The sequence below is a fragment of the Pteropus alecto genome, unplaced genomic scaffold, assembly GCF_000325575.1.
Source record: "Pteropus alecto unplaced genomic scaffold, ASM32557v1 scaffold74, whole genome shotgun sequence".
Classification (NCBI taxonomy): Eukaryota; Metazoa; Chordata; class Mammalia; order Chiroptera; family Pteropodidae; genus Pteropus; species Pteropus alecto.
The window spans coordinates 4,527,955-4,545,554 of NW_006436291.1; the positions used below are offsets into that span (position 1 = coordinate 4,527,955).

Below are 17,600 nucleotides of genomic sequence, written 5' to 3' on the forward strand. Positions count from 1 at the left end.
GGCAGACCATGAGAGGGAGTGAGCTCGGCCATCTCCGAAAAAGATGAGCCACTGAGCGTGGAGCTAGTCAGAAGGGAAGGGGTGAGGCGAGGGTGAAGACGGGCAGGTACCAGAGCGGCAGGGCTCATGGGCCACACCAGGAATTTGGAGTTTATCCCAAGTACAGTAAAAGCAACTGGAGAGTTTTAAGCGAGGGTGGCATCTTCTCCATACTTTTAAAGGTCACTCTGGCAGCCAAGTGAATGGGCTTAGAGGGGCAGTAGTGAGAATGGACACTGGTCTCTCAGGCTATTGCAGATGCTGGGTCCGTTTCGAAGGTACCACTGCTGCTTGGGCAGAGTGATGCTCTGGGTAGGAACCAAGAGAACCTAATGCGTGTCTGGCTTCAGCAGCTAGATGTGGAACAGGATTAGTTAATAACAGAAAGAGGCAAAGACGCTCCCTCTTACCCGCCCGAAGTTCTCCCCAGCATCTGATCTGATCCTGCACATAGTCTGATGGGTCTTAGGGGAAGTAACAGTTTCCCCTAGTGGTTAGCAGTGGCCATCACTTCCACTGGCATAGCACTAGAAACGCCAGCTTATCCCAGAAATGGTACTGGATTGGTCCATAAAAACGGTATGAAGTGTTTATGCTACAAAGGCAGACTAAGACTGAGGAGTTCAAGCTAAACAACAGTTCTACAAACAGATTCTCCAGAGCTGGGAAGTGCTCAGCCATGATGTTTGATCTCTCTCATAAAAAATAATAATTATTTTTATTACTAATTAAAATTTTGTTTTAAACAGATTTATGCAGCTGGCACCACAATACTATTTCAGTAACCTGCCTCCTAGTGAAAGCAAGGATATTCTACAGCAAGTAGTGGACCACCTATCACCTATTTCAACAATGAAAAAGGAACAGAAAATATGTGAAAAGTGCCCTGAAACTACTGAGCAAAGATGCACTCTCCAGTGACTTTAGAACCTTCTACACAAAACATGATGTGCAATACGTATCGCAAAGGCAGCCTACCTGGTCCGCTGGAGAGGTGCAGATATCCCACGACAAGGAGTCTCCCACCCCACAGAGGATAGTCTTGAAAAATTAACACTTTGTATGTTATTTGAAAATAAAAAAATAGAAGTTTTTAATGAGTTCTTTAAATAACTACTCCATGTTTTTCTTCTTATTGGGAAAGTTTTTAATCAACTATTCATAATTTGACCAAAATTTAAAAATAAAAAACAAAAAACGTATTTTGTAAATGTGTCACAGACACAGGCAACAGAACCCTACTTTTTGTAGAGGACCTAAATCTAAATAAAGTCATCAGTTTTTCAGTAAATCTCCACTGAGTTTTCTGGTAATTTTACAAAAACAAGCACCCCACTGTCCGTGGGAAATGGGCTAGACAGACAGATGATCTTTCAGCTTATCCATGATTTCATTCATCTTGTCGCATGGAATTAACATCACCGTTCGCAAGGGCTTCATTGGTACGTCATCGAAGGACCACCTGCCTCCCAGACATGTGTCGCTCTCCTCCTGCACCGAATAGCTGAACTTCAGGATCGCCTTCTAAACCACAGAAATAACCATGAACGTAGAAATGAGACAACCTAAACGCAAACTCTCTTAATCGACAACAAAGAATACTACATAAGAACGGCAGCTACAGAAGGAAAACTCAGTAACGTAAGCTCGAATGGGACATTTGAGCAAGTTACAAAAAACGCTCACCAGCAGGTTTTAACCCACAGACGTGTCCCAGTGCTCAGAGGTGAATAAGCCGCTAAGTGATCTCTACCCCCTTCTACACTGTCCGTAATTCTGAAGTCACTCATATTCATGACCTCATTTGATTCACAAAATAATCTAATGAAAGACAAGCAAAATTAAGTCACATAACGCTTGACAATAAGAACCTTCAAATGCTGGTCTCCCAGTGGCCCAGCTGCTTCGTTGGCATAAAGCTGTGTGTGAAGACAGGCTGGTTTGCATAATCAGGCCATCTTAAAGCACCCATAAATATTCCCCCCGAACTGACTGCCTGAGGTGCTACGGCATAAATTTTTTAAATTTAATTGTCACTATTTAATTTTCTTCCTAAAAAACAAGATCAGAGCAAATCTGTAGTGCTTTAGTCTTTAGTCAACATCTTCAAAGTAATGTGATATCATCCAATCGAGCAAAATACGTTCCCTTTGAGAATTACTTAACATTTCAGAGAAGAGATATTTGGTTGTCTGTCACAGCACAAGCTACCTTTATAGGAAGAAGATGCTAGAAACCCCACCAATGGGATGACATCCAGGACTAAGGGCACAGAGCGACACGTGAGCCAGCATGGGAGAGCAGGGGTCCACCCGCTTCCACACCGACCGGCTGTGTGATCTGAGTGGCTCCAACCTCCCTCAGACTCAGCGTCCCCATCTGTCAACCTAGGCTAACGTCCACGTCACGGAGCAGTTTGACATCAGACCCCACGGTTAGCGTATTAGAAACACCGATCCCTCTGAGCACATTCACCGACTGTCTCCTCCCCACACTCATCACCGACCTGAGAACCAGCGTGTGCCAAGCACCATGTTAGCTGCCGGCTGCTGGGGAATACGGAGGACAGAGTGGCCACGCTCAAGGGCTCTGACATAAACTAGGAGAGCGATGAAGCCCGATCCCGCCGGGGCCCTTCCGCGCGTCCCGACAAGCGGCCTCACCTCGTGGAAGAACTCCTCCTCCGCGTTCGCGAACAGCAGCTCGTCCTCCCCGTGGCTGCGCCACGTCCTTCCGGGGTTGCTTTTTCCTGCTCCCACAAACGTCTTGCTAATCAGAAGGTAGAAGCAGCACCTCCCACATGGCTTGTTGGTTTTGTGGGCCTCTGCTAGTTCCTTCCTGCAAGGCAGACACACAGAGGTTTGCCCGCTGGGTCAGCAGAAGTCAGTCCGTCAACAAACCAGAGCACAGGGAAGCCAGTGAGGCCTCAGTGGGCTCTGCTGTGACACAGGCTCGATGAGCAGACACTCTTAAAGCAGTGAGTTCTATTACAACGTCAGCTGCACTTCTCATCGACTGTGGCGGTGCTGCTTAAAATAGTGTAATGAATCTCTCAGGTTAGGCTCTTGGTCTGGATACAGTGCAAGCAACAGATGAGTCTCAAATTCACTCGACATCTGATGGTGCAGAAGTTAAAGAGAGATAAGAATCTGCATTTTCTGAAACGACACACATTTAACTAAAACACACACGGGCACGTGGCTGTAACCAATGCCATCGGCACATGTGACTACTACGGTCTCACCACTGGAGTCCGGGGCTGCTTTCCGACACTGAAGAGATGCCACGGCAAGGCAGACACCCGAAACCCTCCAGTCCTCGTGGGAGAGTAACGAAGCCTTCACTTTCTTCCCTTTCTGAAAATTATACCAAATCCTCTGCGCCTGGCTAAACGAAAACTGTGAAGAAAGTCTGAACTACCCACTTCAGCTTTAAGAGGGTAAGGAGAGCGCAGATCGCCCTCCTGGAAAACCAAATACACACGCGCTCCAGCCGATCAGGGAAAAAGGCCAGAACAAAGACGCTGTGGCCGAAGTACAATGAGTCGCAGCTGAGGGAAGGAGAAGGGGGAGACAGAAAGAGGAAAATGAAAACGCAGTGACTTTATGAAGGAAAAACGGGACAGGGAAAGGCTTCCTGACTACACCTGCTCCCCACAAACTGCGTAAAGGGGACCCACAATACAAGTCTATGTCCTCTGTAAAGCCGGGGAGCCACCTGCATGTTCATCCTCCTCTGTTTCAAAGCACAGAAAATACCAAGTCTTAGCCTGTCTTACATTTAAAGTACTTCTGTAAACTTAAAACTGCATTTAAAAATACAACACCACACCCTGAGAAGCCAGAAACGCAGTATCAAGATGATGGTTCCATCAGTTATCCTAATGGAATTTAGAAATTTTACTCACTTTCTATTATTGTCATAATTATTCAGTATTTGATGCGTGTTACAAAAATCTATCTGTGAAGAGGGTGAAAAACTTGTCAAATAGGGCTAAAGTCTATATGAAGCTCATCTATTTGCATACCATTTAGGTCTTTAAGAGTACTGAGACTGTTTTCACAAGTCTTAACAATTAAAACTCTGAAAAACCGGCTGAGAACACACGCCTCTCACAGGCTGTTCCCTCCCCTCGCACCACGCTGCTGCGTCAGCCAAGGACGGAACTCTTCCTGTACCGACATCCTCATATTCTACTTAATTACGCTTCTGAATCCACTTGGAAAAACGCTACTGTTGGAGGCGTCCCCACCGTCTCTTACTGAAGCTGCTGGTGCATGGGCAGCGCGACCTGCGGAGGGACGTTGATGAAGCGCTCGCTCAGGAGAAAGCCCACCGGCTTGGTGGTGTCGTTCAAAAGTTTGTCCAGCTGCTCAACCACGCTCTTCTCGCAGTTCTTCTCACAGGAGCTTAGAATCAACTCTTTAATTTGTTCAGCGCACTGGGTGCCCTGGAAAGCAAAGAGAAGGCTTTACTCAGGCCATCGCAGGGGAGAGCCTGAAAGTGAGGACTGACACTTTTCATCCGCAGGTAAGGGCAGTTTCCTGCCACAGCCTTTAAAATCTCGTCTTTGGTTGCTCGCTTAAGTGTTCCTCAGAAGTCACTACGCCTGGTTATGTACCGTGTCAGTGATGAGGTTACAGCACACTAATACTAAGGCACACAGGCACGGCAATTGCAGTTCACTGCATAGACTGATGGAAATAACTGGAAAGTTCATTTACAAATTAAAGATAAAGTGCAGCCCATCTTACTTGAGGAGGCTGGACAGCTGCTTTTGCTCTTTATTAGAACTCATCAATGAGGAACAAAAACAGACGAATGGAAACACAAGTAAATGTCAGTGCCCTCAACTTCAGGAAGCAACGAAGCCTCAGAGACAATGAAAACATCTGCGGAGGCAGCTCAAACAGCTCCTGTGTCAACACCAACATCAGAACTGCAGTTCCTGTAATGCCACATGACGACTGTCTATACTGCAGGGAGGAAATGGCTTTAACTGGGTACAGGTTATTCAAAACAAAACAAAAACACCTTCATATTGAAAAAAGAATTACAGTAAGACTTCACGAGAGCACGAAGCCTTAAATTAACATCACTGTCTGACATAAAGGACACTTTCATCGTGCATTAAATAAAGATGGTTCTGGCCAAACAAATAACCGTTCAGATGCCACCCAGTGAAACCAACCTTTCTTTCAGTTAAATTTAGAAGACTTATGAAACCAAAAATCTCATCTTCATCCATGTCGTCGTCACTGTCTTCCGAAACATCCGTTTGCTGTTAAAAATAAATAAATAAATTTTAGATTTGGTTGGAAATCCAGGCCTCATTACTCTTCGCTTTTGAGATCAAACTTTGTTTTACTATCGCCACCTTAGAAAAGCGTCAGGGCCCAACTGCTGCGTGGCCGCCTTACCACTTTGCCTCCCTTGACTCTGCTCCTCGTTTTACATCCTGGACACTTTCTTCCTGCTCCAAATTTATTTATGCTAGATTCTTATAACATTTTCTTTACTATATTCTCAACACGTTATAAATCCAGAACAGGTGAAACCTCATGAAAGAAACCACATTAGTCTATTTTCGAAAGAACCTGGCCGGAGCCAGCCCTGGCTTGTTCTTTGGTGGGTCCACAGCACTCTCACCTAAAATTCATGGGCTTCCAGAGCACGCGCCAGTCCGGACCACTGTGGAAGGCGAACGATGCTGCGTGCCACTTACTCCTACCACGTGGGCAGGAGAAAAGAAAGAGGGCAAGAATGAAGAAAACGGAACCGAGAATGAAAGGCTTGACTCCAACTTGAGCTTCCTGGCTCTACTATGACAGCCCTTCCCCTGGGAGGCTTCAACGTGTCATCCACACATTCCTTCATGTGCCCAAGTTGCAAAGTCCCTGCACTGCATCCCCTGCACCGAGCACGGAGCCTGGCCCAGACAGTCCTCGGGAAGGATGTGCCGAGCAAGTAAAATGAAATGGGGAGGCTGCTTCTCTGCCTCCACAGCAGGGACCCACCACTGCCCCGCCCTGTCCTTGAACTTGTTCTGTGGGATGGGCCTCACAAACCCCTGCCACATCTTCCGCCGCCACTGGGTCAGTCAGATGAGGTAGACATCATCCAGACACCAAGACGCCCCAGTGGCCTGGGCAGAGAACAGAGCAGAACCTGCCTCTGTGGAGGCAGATGACAAACCAGACCAGGGACCTCAGGAGAGTCCAGGGCACACTGGAGGGCCCAAGGGGCAAAGCGGCTCCTGGACTGACGCTGACTCTGCTGCTGCCGCTGCGGGGACGAGGGCGGGCGGGTGGCTACAGTAAGGCGTCAAAGGCTTACGGAACTGCCGAGATGACAGGAGTCTCAAGCTCAACAAATAAGAGGATGCGAACATAGAAACGAGCAGGTTAAGTCGGGGGAGACTGGCAGTTCCAGGGAGAGGACCACAGGCATGTTTGTTCATGAAGGAGAGAGGGGAAGGAAGTACTACCCCGCCTACCGTGGCCAGCCATGCAGTAGCCACAGGCAGAAGGCCAGCGGGAGAAAAAGGAACCCTGAGAAATCCAGAACGGTCCCCTGGCTCAAGCAGTTGGCATCCCTGGGAGCACGCTCACCGAGACGGCACCACGCGGTCTGCCTCTCCATGGGGCTGGGGTCACCATCACATCAGTCTCATCCACAGCCACCTGCCTCCCCTCCTTCCTGCCATCTCCTGTCCCTCCCATGCCACCCCTGACCTCTCCCAAGCCTCTTGGTCAACACAACTCCTTTTAGTACCTAAGCACCACCTCACAGAGCACTTGGGCCTCGCGTCTCCGGCCCCTAACCCACCCGGCGCACGCGTCTGCAGTCTGCCACCCTTCCCCAGCCAGGGCCCGAGGGATGCCGTCTCTGGGAGAGTCCAAATCCAGTCCCAAAGGTGCCAGCAAAAACTCTGGGCAGTCTCGCTCCTAGGAAAATGAGTCTCTGTCCCTGGGACACCATGACTGTCTCTGGAAGCCAGGGAGGCCGTAATAGTAACTGCAGAGCTTTCTGTGTCACTATCCAGTTAAAAGCTGAGTCCCCCATCAGAGATAAAAACACCCGCTCCTCGTGGGTGCCCTCAGTCCCAGGACATGAACGGCTAGAGATCACTGTCTGATGAGAGCAGCTGGTCTGCTCCTTCCTGCCGTTCTAGTAAGCTCCACAGCCACTCCCCTCACGCCCTTCACATTCGGTGCCACAAGGCCACCGGTGCTGTCGGAAGATCTGAAAAGTGTCCACGGTACTTAGTAACAGAGACGCTGGGGACCCGACTGGTAAGGAGTTCAGTGTTGTATTGGAGGTAAAGCCAGATCAGGGCGTTTAGAAAAGGGGGAGACAGAAAACAAACGATTTTTCAAGAACTTTGGCTTTGAAAACAGGTGGGATGGCTGAAGGTAAGGCAGGCAGGGCGGAACATTAGATGAAGTGGAGACGTCCGTCTGGGTTTTCACAGCGAGCTGGACAACAGGCGCTGGGCAGAGGAAGACGAGAGCGACAGCTCCACAGGGACAGCGCTTGCCACGTGGCACTGCCGCTCTCGGCACTTACGCTGCAACCCCCTCGTTCCCTCTGCGAAGCAGAGGCCAGCACGGTCCTTGCTTTCAGAGGTGGAACGGAAACAGACTGAGGTCCCTGTGGCCGCAGCGGTCCCTCCTGTGCCACCTTCTCTTCCGACAGTGACCCAGACACTCCTCCCATCAGGTGGTGGGGTCCACGTGCCCTCCCCTCGAACCTGCACGGAACTTCTCTGAACTTCTTTATGACACTGTCTCATAAAACGCCCTGCACACCCCCCCAGTTCTTTGGGGCTGCCTGCTGCTGGGACCCAGCCACTGTACAGAAAGGCCCACATCGGAGAGAAGGTGAGGGCCCTGGTCCACAGTCCTGGCTGGGCTCCTAACGGACAGCCAGCGCTAACCTGTCAATCATGTGAGTGAGCCATCCTGAAACTAAGTCCCCCAGCGCCCGCGCCCTGGCTGACTCTCCCCTGCCGATGTGCCACGAAGAAAATAAGCTGTTCTCACTGAGCTCTGTCCAAACTGCAGGTCCACGAGCCAAGCAGGTTAAGTATCACTATTCGAAGACATAAAGTGTGGGGCAGTTTGTTAGGCAGCAAAAGATAACCAAAGAGCCACCTCATGACTCACCCAGCCCTGCTCCCACCCCTTGCTTTGGGAGGCATCACTTTTCTGCTTTTTCTCTTCCCTCCCCTGGTCACTTTCCTGAGCATCCACTCCTCGATTCACCACGCAACGCTGGTGTCAGCAGCGTGTCCGTCCCTGCCCTCCCCAGGCAATCTCGACCACTTCTACGACTTCGTCACCACTGACCCGCCGAAGATGCCCGTCTCCAGCTGCTGCTCAATATCTCATCTGCATGTTTCACAGGCAAATCAAACTCAAACTGTACAAATCCAAACGCACTTTCCCCTCCTGACCTGGTCCTCCTCGCTGCTATCTCATTGCTCGAGCAGACTTGGGAGTGTCCCTTGACTCCTTTTTCCCTGTCGCCCAGCCCCACCATTTCACCTCCCAAACACCTTCTCAACGAGGCCGTATCTCTCACTATCCATTGCCACTACCTGGATTACCGCACTTGATGACCCTGTTTTACTGGAATGGCCTTCGAACCAGTCTCCCTTCGTCCAGTAATGCTTCTTTCCGATTTCAGCTTCTGGCCTGCTTGCTATAAATCAGGACGAACTTACTAGGATCAAGAACTAATTTAATAAGAGTGCACACAACTGCGCTGCTTACCTTAATCACACTCCCGATGTGGTTCTGCTGAATTAAGAGACCTGTCAGTTCTGCAGTGTTCACAGGAGCCTTCAGGAAAAGCTAAGACAAGATAAAAATTATTTTATACTAAATCAAAACACAATTTCTAATAAAACTCCTAATTTCCATATTCAAATAAAAATAATGAAATTCCAATGATCTGACCAGGAAGATGACCCAGAAATGCAATCCCAAGAGGACAGGAAAAGCCCAGGAGAATCGAAGAAGCTAAAGGCACTGACATTTAAGAAGAGGCGGTCAGTGGTAACACGGGAAGTCTGGGGCAGCAGCAGAAGAAAGAGGGGAGAAGAGCAAGGCGAGGATGGACACGAGGCCCAAGAACTTGGTGACCAGGAAGGACACTGGAGGCTGCAAAGGGTAGAGAACCACCACCATCTCCATCTCCTATGGGGTAAAGGAGGACACGGAGCACCAGAAGGCACTCCGTGACGCGGCTGTTACGTAAGAGTTCCTCGCCGCCACCAAGTTGAGACGGGAATTACGGAAACATGGAACAGTGGCTCAAGTAATCAGCAGATGAAAGGGAGGGTATTTTAGGACACAGAATACTTAAAAATGTTGATCAGAGGAGGGAGCCGTTAGCTTTGAAAAAGAAGAGAAAGTCTTCCTTCCAGGCAAGGTCGAAAGGACAGGAATGGGAGGGAATTCTAAAAGACAGGATGAAATTTGAGAGCTTGTGTGGAATGGCCTGGACTTTCTCAGAAGGGCAAATTTATGCATAAAGAGTAAAAGACAATACCTGCTGCAGTAATTTCTTAATTCCGTCATAATCGTTATCTGAGATGGAATAAGCTTCGAATTCAACATTCACTTCCTGTAAACAACACACAAAACAGGCTGTCACATATAACTTTCTAAGATACTTCAGACATTATTTTCCACTTCGCAAATTTTTCTTTTGCCTCCACCTCCATGCTTTTTGGCCCTATCTCTATCTGCAAAACATTCCAGAAAAACGACAAGCAGAAAAGGTTACCTAAAGAACTATCTAGTCCATAAAAATAAACAACACTGCCAATATGGCATCCACGGAGAATACAAAGCACCTTCACACCATCTCCCCGTCTGACACAAAAGCCTGAGGACAATACACTCAGAGTGAGCTAGTCTCGATGCAGAGAAAATCTGCTCCAGGTAAGTCACAGCAGCCACAAAGGAGAAATTATTATTTACCTGACTACGATAAGGGTGAGCAGAGAAGAAAATCACTTCTAAAGTCCTTGCATTGCCTAAAGTTAGATTCAGCTCATGGATTTGAGGCTCCGCTTCATTCACTTGGCAAGTATGTTTTTACTTAGCGCCACCGTGCACCAAACACTGCGCCAGGCACTTGAGAGGAACAGGTGAGTAAAGACACGAATGATCCTGTCTTCGTGGAGCTTTTGGCTCAGGTGGGAATACAGACATAAAGGAATTACTCAAATGTAAAGTTGCAACTATGTGAGCTATAAAACAGGTGCCTGGTGTTATAACAGCTTGAAAAGTAGGAGGTCACAAAGTCAGGAAAGGCTTCCCTTGGAGAAGGGAGATTTGAGCTGGGGACTGAGGACACGAGTGTTCCTGGCACAGGGAGCAGCGTATACGAATGCCCTGAGGCAGTTAACTCTCTAACACTATGAAAAATGTAGAGATTAGAGAGTCAAAGTCTTATTACCTACCCCCACTGCTACTCGCCAGAGGTTACTGCCTATGTAAATTATTCTTTCAAGAAGTTTTCGACACATATAATCAAATATACTGTTTCTTCTTTCCTTCACATAGACTGTGCTATACATGCCGTTTTCACTTAACTTGCTGTGTGTCCCTTGTTGTAAAATGATAATTACTAACTTCATATAGTTGATGTAAACATTAAATGAGTTAGTACACAGTGCACAGAGCCTAGAACATCTTTTATTATTACTATTACAAGAAGAATTATTGAGTCAGGGGAATGTACCCACTTTAAAATCTGACAGACATTGTCAAACTGCCCTCCAAAGACCTTCACCAATTTATACTCCCACCAACAGTGTATGTAAATGCTTATTTTCTTACACCATCATCAATGATCGTTACTGCACAAATTTTTAATCCTTGACAGTTTGATAGATTATCAGTGTTAATGCAAAAACCACTGATCTCCGTAATTCAAAGTTAGCAAAATAGCCAGCTAAAGTTCTTTTAAGTAAAAAATGGTGAGACCGAATTCAAGACAAAAGGCCAAAGTAAAAAGCTGATTTGTGAGGAAAAGCTGTGTTCACTGGAAGATGAGACCATGCCAGTCTCAACCCTAATCCTGCATCCACGCTTCTCTGAACCCCGCCTTCACATTCATTCTGATTCGCATTTAAATCTGACTTGATTTGCCATCACTCTCTAATGCTTACTCTGATGTAGCCACACTAGCTGTCCTGTTCTTCAACAGCAAGGAACCTGGATTTTCTTAGAAATGAGAAGCTACTGGAGCGTTCTGAGCAGGGGAGTGAGACTAGACCTATATTTCTAAAAGATCGCTCTGGCTGCAGGTGGACTCAGTAGCGGAGTAAATGGAACATGGAACGAGGCATGCCGGTTAAAACTGCGTAGTCCAGGTGAGAGATGGTGAAGGTGTGGATGATGATGTACACAATCAATGGTGAGAAGTGTCTGGATACCGAAGGTGAAGCTACCAGGATTTACCGATGACCTGGATGTAGGATGAGGAAAAGGAAGGAAATTTAACTTCCAGGTTTCGGGTGAACTGGGGGACCATTTGCAGAAGCGGCAAGGATGAGGAGGAGCAGAGGCATGAATGCCGAATTCAGCTCTGGAGGCGTTAAGTCTGAGGTGACTGTTAGACATTCAGTGGTCCTAAGGATCATTTACTCCTAATTATTCATTCAATAAATATGAAGTGCGTATAACGCCAGGCGCTATGTACGGGCTTTTCTGCAGGAACCCCGTTCCAGACACATCACCAGAACATGGGGAGAGGGGCAGGCTCGGCTGCCCGGGGGAGGCAGAAAATACAGCGTAGTTGAGACTTGAGCAAGGAAGGAAAGAACTGCAGGACGAAGAGGAGCGCTTGCAGAGGCTCGGGGTAGAACGAACGGAGCAGGGAACCTTCCAGAAACGGCGAGGCGGCCGGCGTGGGCTTTCAGCACCCCCTGCCCCTGCTGTGTGGAAGACCCCTGAGTGAGACCCTCCGCCAGCCCGCAGCTCGGCCCCGAGCCGCTCACACGCTCACGGCCCAGGTGTTCCCTCCCAGGTGCAAACCAAGCCGGGGTCGCGTGCGCCTCTCACCTCGTCGACGACCTCGTCGTCATCACTTTCTTCTTCGTCACTGTCTTCATCGTCCTCGTCCTCTTCCTCGAGGTCGTCTTCCTCCGCTTCCTCGCGGTGCGGGACCGGGGTATCTGGCGGCGGCGGAGCCCCAGCGCCCACGGCGCGGCGCTTGGGCCTGGACGCCATGTCTCCGTGCTCACTGCGCCTGCGCACCTGCCACGCGCCCGCCCCCCCGACCCACCCACACAAGCCGAGGGGGCGACAGACCACAAAGCACCTCGGCGCTGAGTCGGCGACAACGCTAGGGCCCCTGCCGGACTCCACGGCCGTGATACCCCAGAGCCAGGTCCAGCCTGGGGTCCTATCTTGGCCTCTTCTTCCTCCCTCGGTCTTTCTTCACTCCCTCCCAGGCTCCCTCTCCCCCTCGCGCAGTGGTTCGACCCATCTCGGAGGCGTCTCCCCGGGGGCTGGTGTTGATGCGCATGCGCGAGCTCCAGCTGTGCGCTGCCCGGGCTCAGCAATCCGGGGCTGCGCCGGTGGTGGCCGCCAGCCCCGCGCGGGCTGTCGCCAGGGCAGCTCAAGCCACGTGGTGAGAGACCTCCCTGCCCCCCGCTCATCGGTCCCGCCGCCTCTCAGCCTCCCGGTTGGGGTCGCGAGATACCGTTGCCCTAGGCGACTTCCCAGGGCCGGCGCCTGGCTGGCCACGGCCCCAGCTCCCAGACCGTTCGGGCCTCACCTGCCCAGCGAGGTAGGTGTCACCGCTGACGTACAGACGAAGACGCAGAGGCCTGCGGCGCTAGCGAGTGCATGACGAGTCGGGAGCGGAGCCCCGAGGCCGCTGCTGGCCTGAGTGCGGGCCGTAGTCCGGGGCAGTGGTCGGCCCCAGCTGGAAGGTCGCCGGATCCGTGCAGATAACGCCCCCGCCCGGCTCTGGCCGGACTCTGCGGGCGTCACCCAAACACGGTGGCACGGCCTTGTCAGTGATTGATCTGTGTGCCTGCCCTTAGCTGACCCTCTTTAGGCGTACTCCCTTAAGCATACTTTTTGACCTGAAAATTTCTTTAAAAGCAAGGATCAACCTTAAATGCTTCAATGCCAGTGGGGAAATCTGAATTACAGACTGGAGCCTACTGTGAGAGGGGCGCAGGGGACACTATGGCAAGCTAGTATGTACATGACAGCCGCGGCGGGTCACAGCCGAGTTCGAAATGCCTGCCCAGGGCTGTCAGCTTTTTACATTTCAAGAGAATCTGGATTTTTGCAAGAAATGTCCAAATTCTTTATATCTTCAAAATGTTTTTAAAACCTGTGCCAAATAAAATTCATTGACCAGCTGGGTTTATCCCATAGGCTACCAGTTTGCAGCCCACTAAAAGACATCATTTAGAAAGAAGGTTATTAATTAGAGATGACATCAGCTTTCTGAGAGGAAGGTCTATTATTTGCCTCTGTAAAATGAGGAGAGCGGGTTAGATGCATGTGATTCTACAAGTGGAATGAGCTGCCCCAGTAGTGAGGTGGCCACGGCTGGAGAGGTTTAAGCAGAACAGTGGTAACCTTCGGCAATCAACAATCCTTCAGCAGAAGGAATTGGAACCAAGATACCTGAAGTGTCCCCAGAGTCCCAGTGATTGTGTTCCGTGGGTTCCATCTTCGCTGAGTCTCGTCTACCAGGCAGGCCACGACAGGGATGTTAGTGCACTTACACATCAGGCAGCCTAACTTGGCCCCTCTGGGTCCCACAACTTTATGCAAAAACATCTTCCAATAACACAAGAGAGGAAGCTGTGAGAAACACCTATCAAAAGGCTAAAATTAGGGAGAAGACTCAGAAGGCACAGTGCCAATGTGTCAATAGAGTTGCAGTAAGACATCTTGGGTAATTTTATTTCCCTGTTCCCTTATACATTTTGTTTGTGGTAAAATATACATACATAAAATTTACCGTTTTAATCATTTTTAAGTGTACGCTTCAGTGGCATGAATTACATTTGCAGTCTTGGGCAGCATTTACCCCCATCCATCTCCAAAAGTCTTTCATCTTGCAAAATTGAATCTCTGAACCTATTAAACAATAACCCCCCGTCCTCCTTCCGCAGCACCTGAAGCCCCCGTTCTACTTTCTGTCTCTATGAATTTGCCTATTCTAGGTACATCACATTAAGTGGCATCATGTAATATTTGTCCTTTTGTGACTGGCTAATTGCACTTAGCATAATGTCTTCAAGGTTCATCCTTGTTGTAGAGTGTGTCAGAATTCTTTTTTAAGGCTGAGTAATATTCTATTGAAAGGATAGGCCACATTTTGTTTATTCATGTATCCACTGGTGGGCGCTAGGGTCCCTTCTGCCTCTTGGCAACTGTGAATAACGTTGCTATGAACATGGGTGTACAAACACCTGTTCAAGTCCCTGCTTTTAATTTTTTTGAGTATATACCTAGAGATGAAATTGTTGGATCATATGGTAATTCTACGTTTAGTTGTTTGAGGAACTGTACTTTTAAGTAGTTTGCACATTTCCCACGGTGACCATGTATTGCCTTGATAAGGGAAGTGGGTAAAACTTTGCCTCGTGCTCTCAGGTCAGTGCCCAGTGTCAAGCTCATGGTCAGAGTGTGAATGAGAGCAGCAGATGTGCATAAATGGACTACCTGTGGGTTTGTCCTTCAAGACAACACAGTACTGGCCCCAGGGAGCTTAACCCAATCAGGGACTAGGTTGCCATCCACTGGCTCAGTCTTCAGCGTTAGATTTGTCATTAGTTTTATTTATAAAATATCGATTTTACCCTCCATAAGTGGGAGGGCAGGAATCATTGTATATCCAGTGCTTGGTACACAGCAACTTAAACATTTGTCAGCTTACTGACAGGATTACACAAACAAACCTAAAGTTTAAGTGGGATTCAGAGAAGAAAAGCTTAATTCCATCCTGGTTCCAACCGTCACAAATCAGACTGTGGACAGATGGTTTCACCCAGAAATACATTAGTAGTTAACTCTGTCTTCTGTATCAATTCCTGATCCAGCCGCTTCTTAACCTCTTCACGGCTAAACCCCTGCAAGCACCCCCACTGCCTGCTCTCCTGCGGTGGCCATCCTTGTTGCAGAAGCCGAGGTCCTTCGAAGTGTTGAGTCCCATCACTGTCACTTTCGGTGCGTTCCCCTTTCCCGTGGAATCCCAAGTGCGCTCTGTCCTTCCCGCTCAAGCCAGGCCTACCCTACCCTCCTGGGGACAACAGGGCCTTTTTCTGACACTCGAACATTTCTTCTCATGGCTCTTGTCACTCAGATCTCAACTCTGATGTCATCTCCTTTATTTCTCACTGCTGTTGTCATTCAGATGTCACCTTCTCAGGTCCCCTTGAGAGGTAACTAGTTATCAGCACCCCAGACCCTTCTACCACATCACCTCATAGCACTTGGTGGTACTTGAACTTGGCCCCCACTCCCAATAAATAATGCACACCTAATCACCCTGAGGACATTCCAGCTGTGGACTGTGCAGAAACACCTTTGGGAGCGACTGGCAGCTGGGGTGTGCGAGCCTTTGACCCGTGGGGCCTATGTCTCAGCCAGGACCATGGCAGGGACAGGCAGGGCTGGGGAGAGGCCTGTGGCCACAGGGTCCCCTGCTTCCAACAGCAGTAAGCTTCCAGTGTTTAACCCCACGATAGTTGCTTATGTTGTGTGCCCTGGACAGCTTCATGCTTTAGCAGAAAATGCCAAGTTTCATCTGCCACTCAGTGACATTACAGATGCCTGGAACCCCAGAATTGGAAAGTGCATCAGTCAGGGTTCAGCCAGAGAAACAGAACCCGCAGGGATGTGTATCAGGAGACTGACTGCAAGGAATCGACTTGTGCACCTGGGGGGCGAGTCCGAAACCCCCACACAAGGCGAGGAGGCGGGCGGGACTAGGACACGAGCCGAGGCTGCGTCCACGGGAGGGATTTCTTCTTCCCAGAAGCCTTGGTTCTGTCAGGCCTTCCCGCCGCCTGCGTCAGGGCCGCCCAGATCACCGAGGGTAGTCTGCCTGGCGGTGGACTGGATCACATCCCAAAAACACCTTTCCCGCAACACCTGGATTCGCATCTGAGAATGAACGGGGACTCTAGCCTAGCCAGGTGACACGTGAGAGTGACCATCACAGTTTCTGTGTGAGACCCATTCCGGTAACTTGAGGAAATGATAGAAACGGTACTACCCATTTTCCAAATCCCCAGTCTCTCCAGCTAACAGCTTGACAGCAGCAATAATTAGAGCTTGATTTCATAATTACTATTTGTTCGCACAGGTTTGGTTGCTTAGATACAAAGCAATTCATTTTAAGCCAGATTTTCCTAAGACATCCTGTAGATAGTATAATGTTTTGGAAGTATTCTCAGTAATAATTTGTAAGTAATGGCTCCCAGAGTTTACACATTTCTGCTCCAAGCAATATACCCTGTCTGACTATTGTCAATCAGTGTATCATGTTTATTAAATAACTTGCCAGTAGATCTGATGATACTTACGGGGTAATACTCTGCATTTGAAGCAGAGTTTATGCACCAGTTCTTTGGCATTTATTTTGAGGCCTTCGGGGTGGTTATAATGTGCTTTTTCCCCCTTGTTACAAAGGGAGTTTAATGTTTGTTGTAAAAACAAAATTGGAAATACAGAAATAAGTAAAGAAGAAAATAATCACCCTAATCTACCACCAGAATAATTACCATTAGAATTTTGGTGCATATTCTGTCATTTATGTATATATAAATTCTATAAAATTATACTATTATTTATGCAATTCTCAATCCTGATTTTTTAAAATTAATGCTATTTTGTGATTATATAATCTATAACTAAATTATTAATGTTTTAATGATGTCATATAACTGTACAGTGACTAACCATTCTGTCCTTGTTAGACATTCACATTGTTTCTAACTATTTGCGATTATGTAGAATACCAGGATACAAAGTTGTAACTAGTAGATAACTCCTGGAGATCTAATGCCCAGCATAGTGATTGCAATCAACAGTACTGTATTACAAACTTCAAAGCTGCTAACAGACTGGATCTTAATAGCTTTCACCACAAAAAGAAATTATAATTATGAGACGTGATAGAGGTGTTAGTTAACACTGCAGTGGTGATCATATTGTAATATATAAATGAATCAAATCAACATGCTGTACATCTTAAACTTTCATAATGTTGTGTGTCAATTATATCTCAATAGTAGAAAAAGAATACCAGGATGAGCATCTTTATGTTAATCTTTGCACTCACTTAGGAGTATTGCTTGAGTATTCTTAGATGTGAAATTATAGGAAGAAAGGGTATGAAGTATGTAAGGCTTTTGATGAATTCAGCTGTTTTCCGGGTTGTCAGAAAATTTTTGGAAGATTATTTCGTGATACTTGACAACATTTATAAAATGTCATTTGAGAAGTAGAAGAGTCAGTGTTATTTCCTAGCGTTTGTGAGCAAACTAGTATATATATATATAT

The 17,600-nt window shown here is 48.0% G+C and overlaps 3 protein-coding genes and 1 long non-coding RNA gene across 5 annotated transcripts in view; 2 read left to right on the forward strand and 2 right to left on the reverse strand.

Annotated features, from left to right (window-relative positions):
* Positions 1-1,330, forward strand: part of DHX32 (DEAH-box helicase 32 (putative)) — a 36,144-nt gene extending 34,814 nt beyond the window's left edge. Inside the window, exon 12 of the mRNA XM_015590173.2 lies at positions 789-1,330. Within this exon, the coding sequence (XP_015445659.1) occupies positions 789-960 (172 nt within the window). The 3' untranslated portion in view covers positions 961-1,330. The remainder of the gene's footprint in view (positions 1-788) is intronic.
* Positions 1,163-12,325, reverse strand: BCCIP (BRCA2 and CDKN1A interacting protein). The gene is made up of 7 exons (XM_006912862.3): positions 12,123-12,325; positions 9,598-9,672; positions 8,817-8,897; positions 5,231-5,320; positions 4,302-4,489; positions 2,703-2,877; positions 1,163-1,563 (listed from the first exon to the last, which is right to left on the reverse strand). The coding sequence occupies exons 1-7, from the start codon at positions 12,288-12,290 to the stop codon at positions 1,393-1,395; spliced, it is 948 nt and encodes a 315-aa protein (XP_006912924.1). The 5' UTR covers positions 12,291-12,325; the 3' UTR covers positions 1,163-1,392.
* LOC112480489 lies at positions 7,336-8,808 on the reverse strand. Its single transcript, XR_003046603.1, has 2 exons — positions 8,642-8,808; positions 7,336-8,133 (listed from the first exon to the last, which is right to left on the reverse strand). It is a non-coding gene; the product is annotated as an uncharacterized LOC112480489 (long non-coding RNA).
* A 76-nt stretch (positions 12,326-12,401) lies between the features above and the next one.
* UROS (uroporphyrinogen III synthase) overlaps positions 12,402-17,600 on the forward strand; it is an 18,764-nt gene continuing 13,565 nt past the window's right edge. The window contains exon 1 of one of the 2 annotated variants that reach the window (XM_025047518.1): positions 12,402-12,852. The gene's annotated coding sequence lies outside the window, so the exon portion shown is untranslated. The remainder of the gene's footprint in view (positions 12,853-17,600) is intronic. The other variant, XM_025047516.1, reaches the window with a different exon arrangement.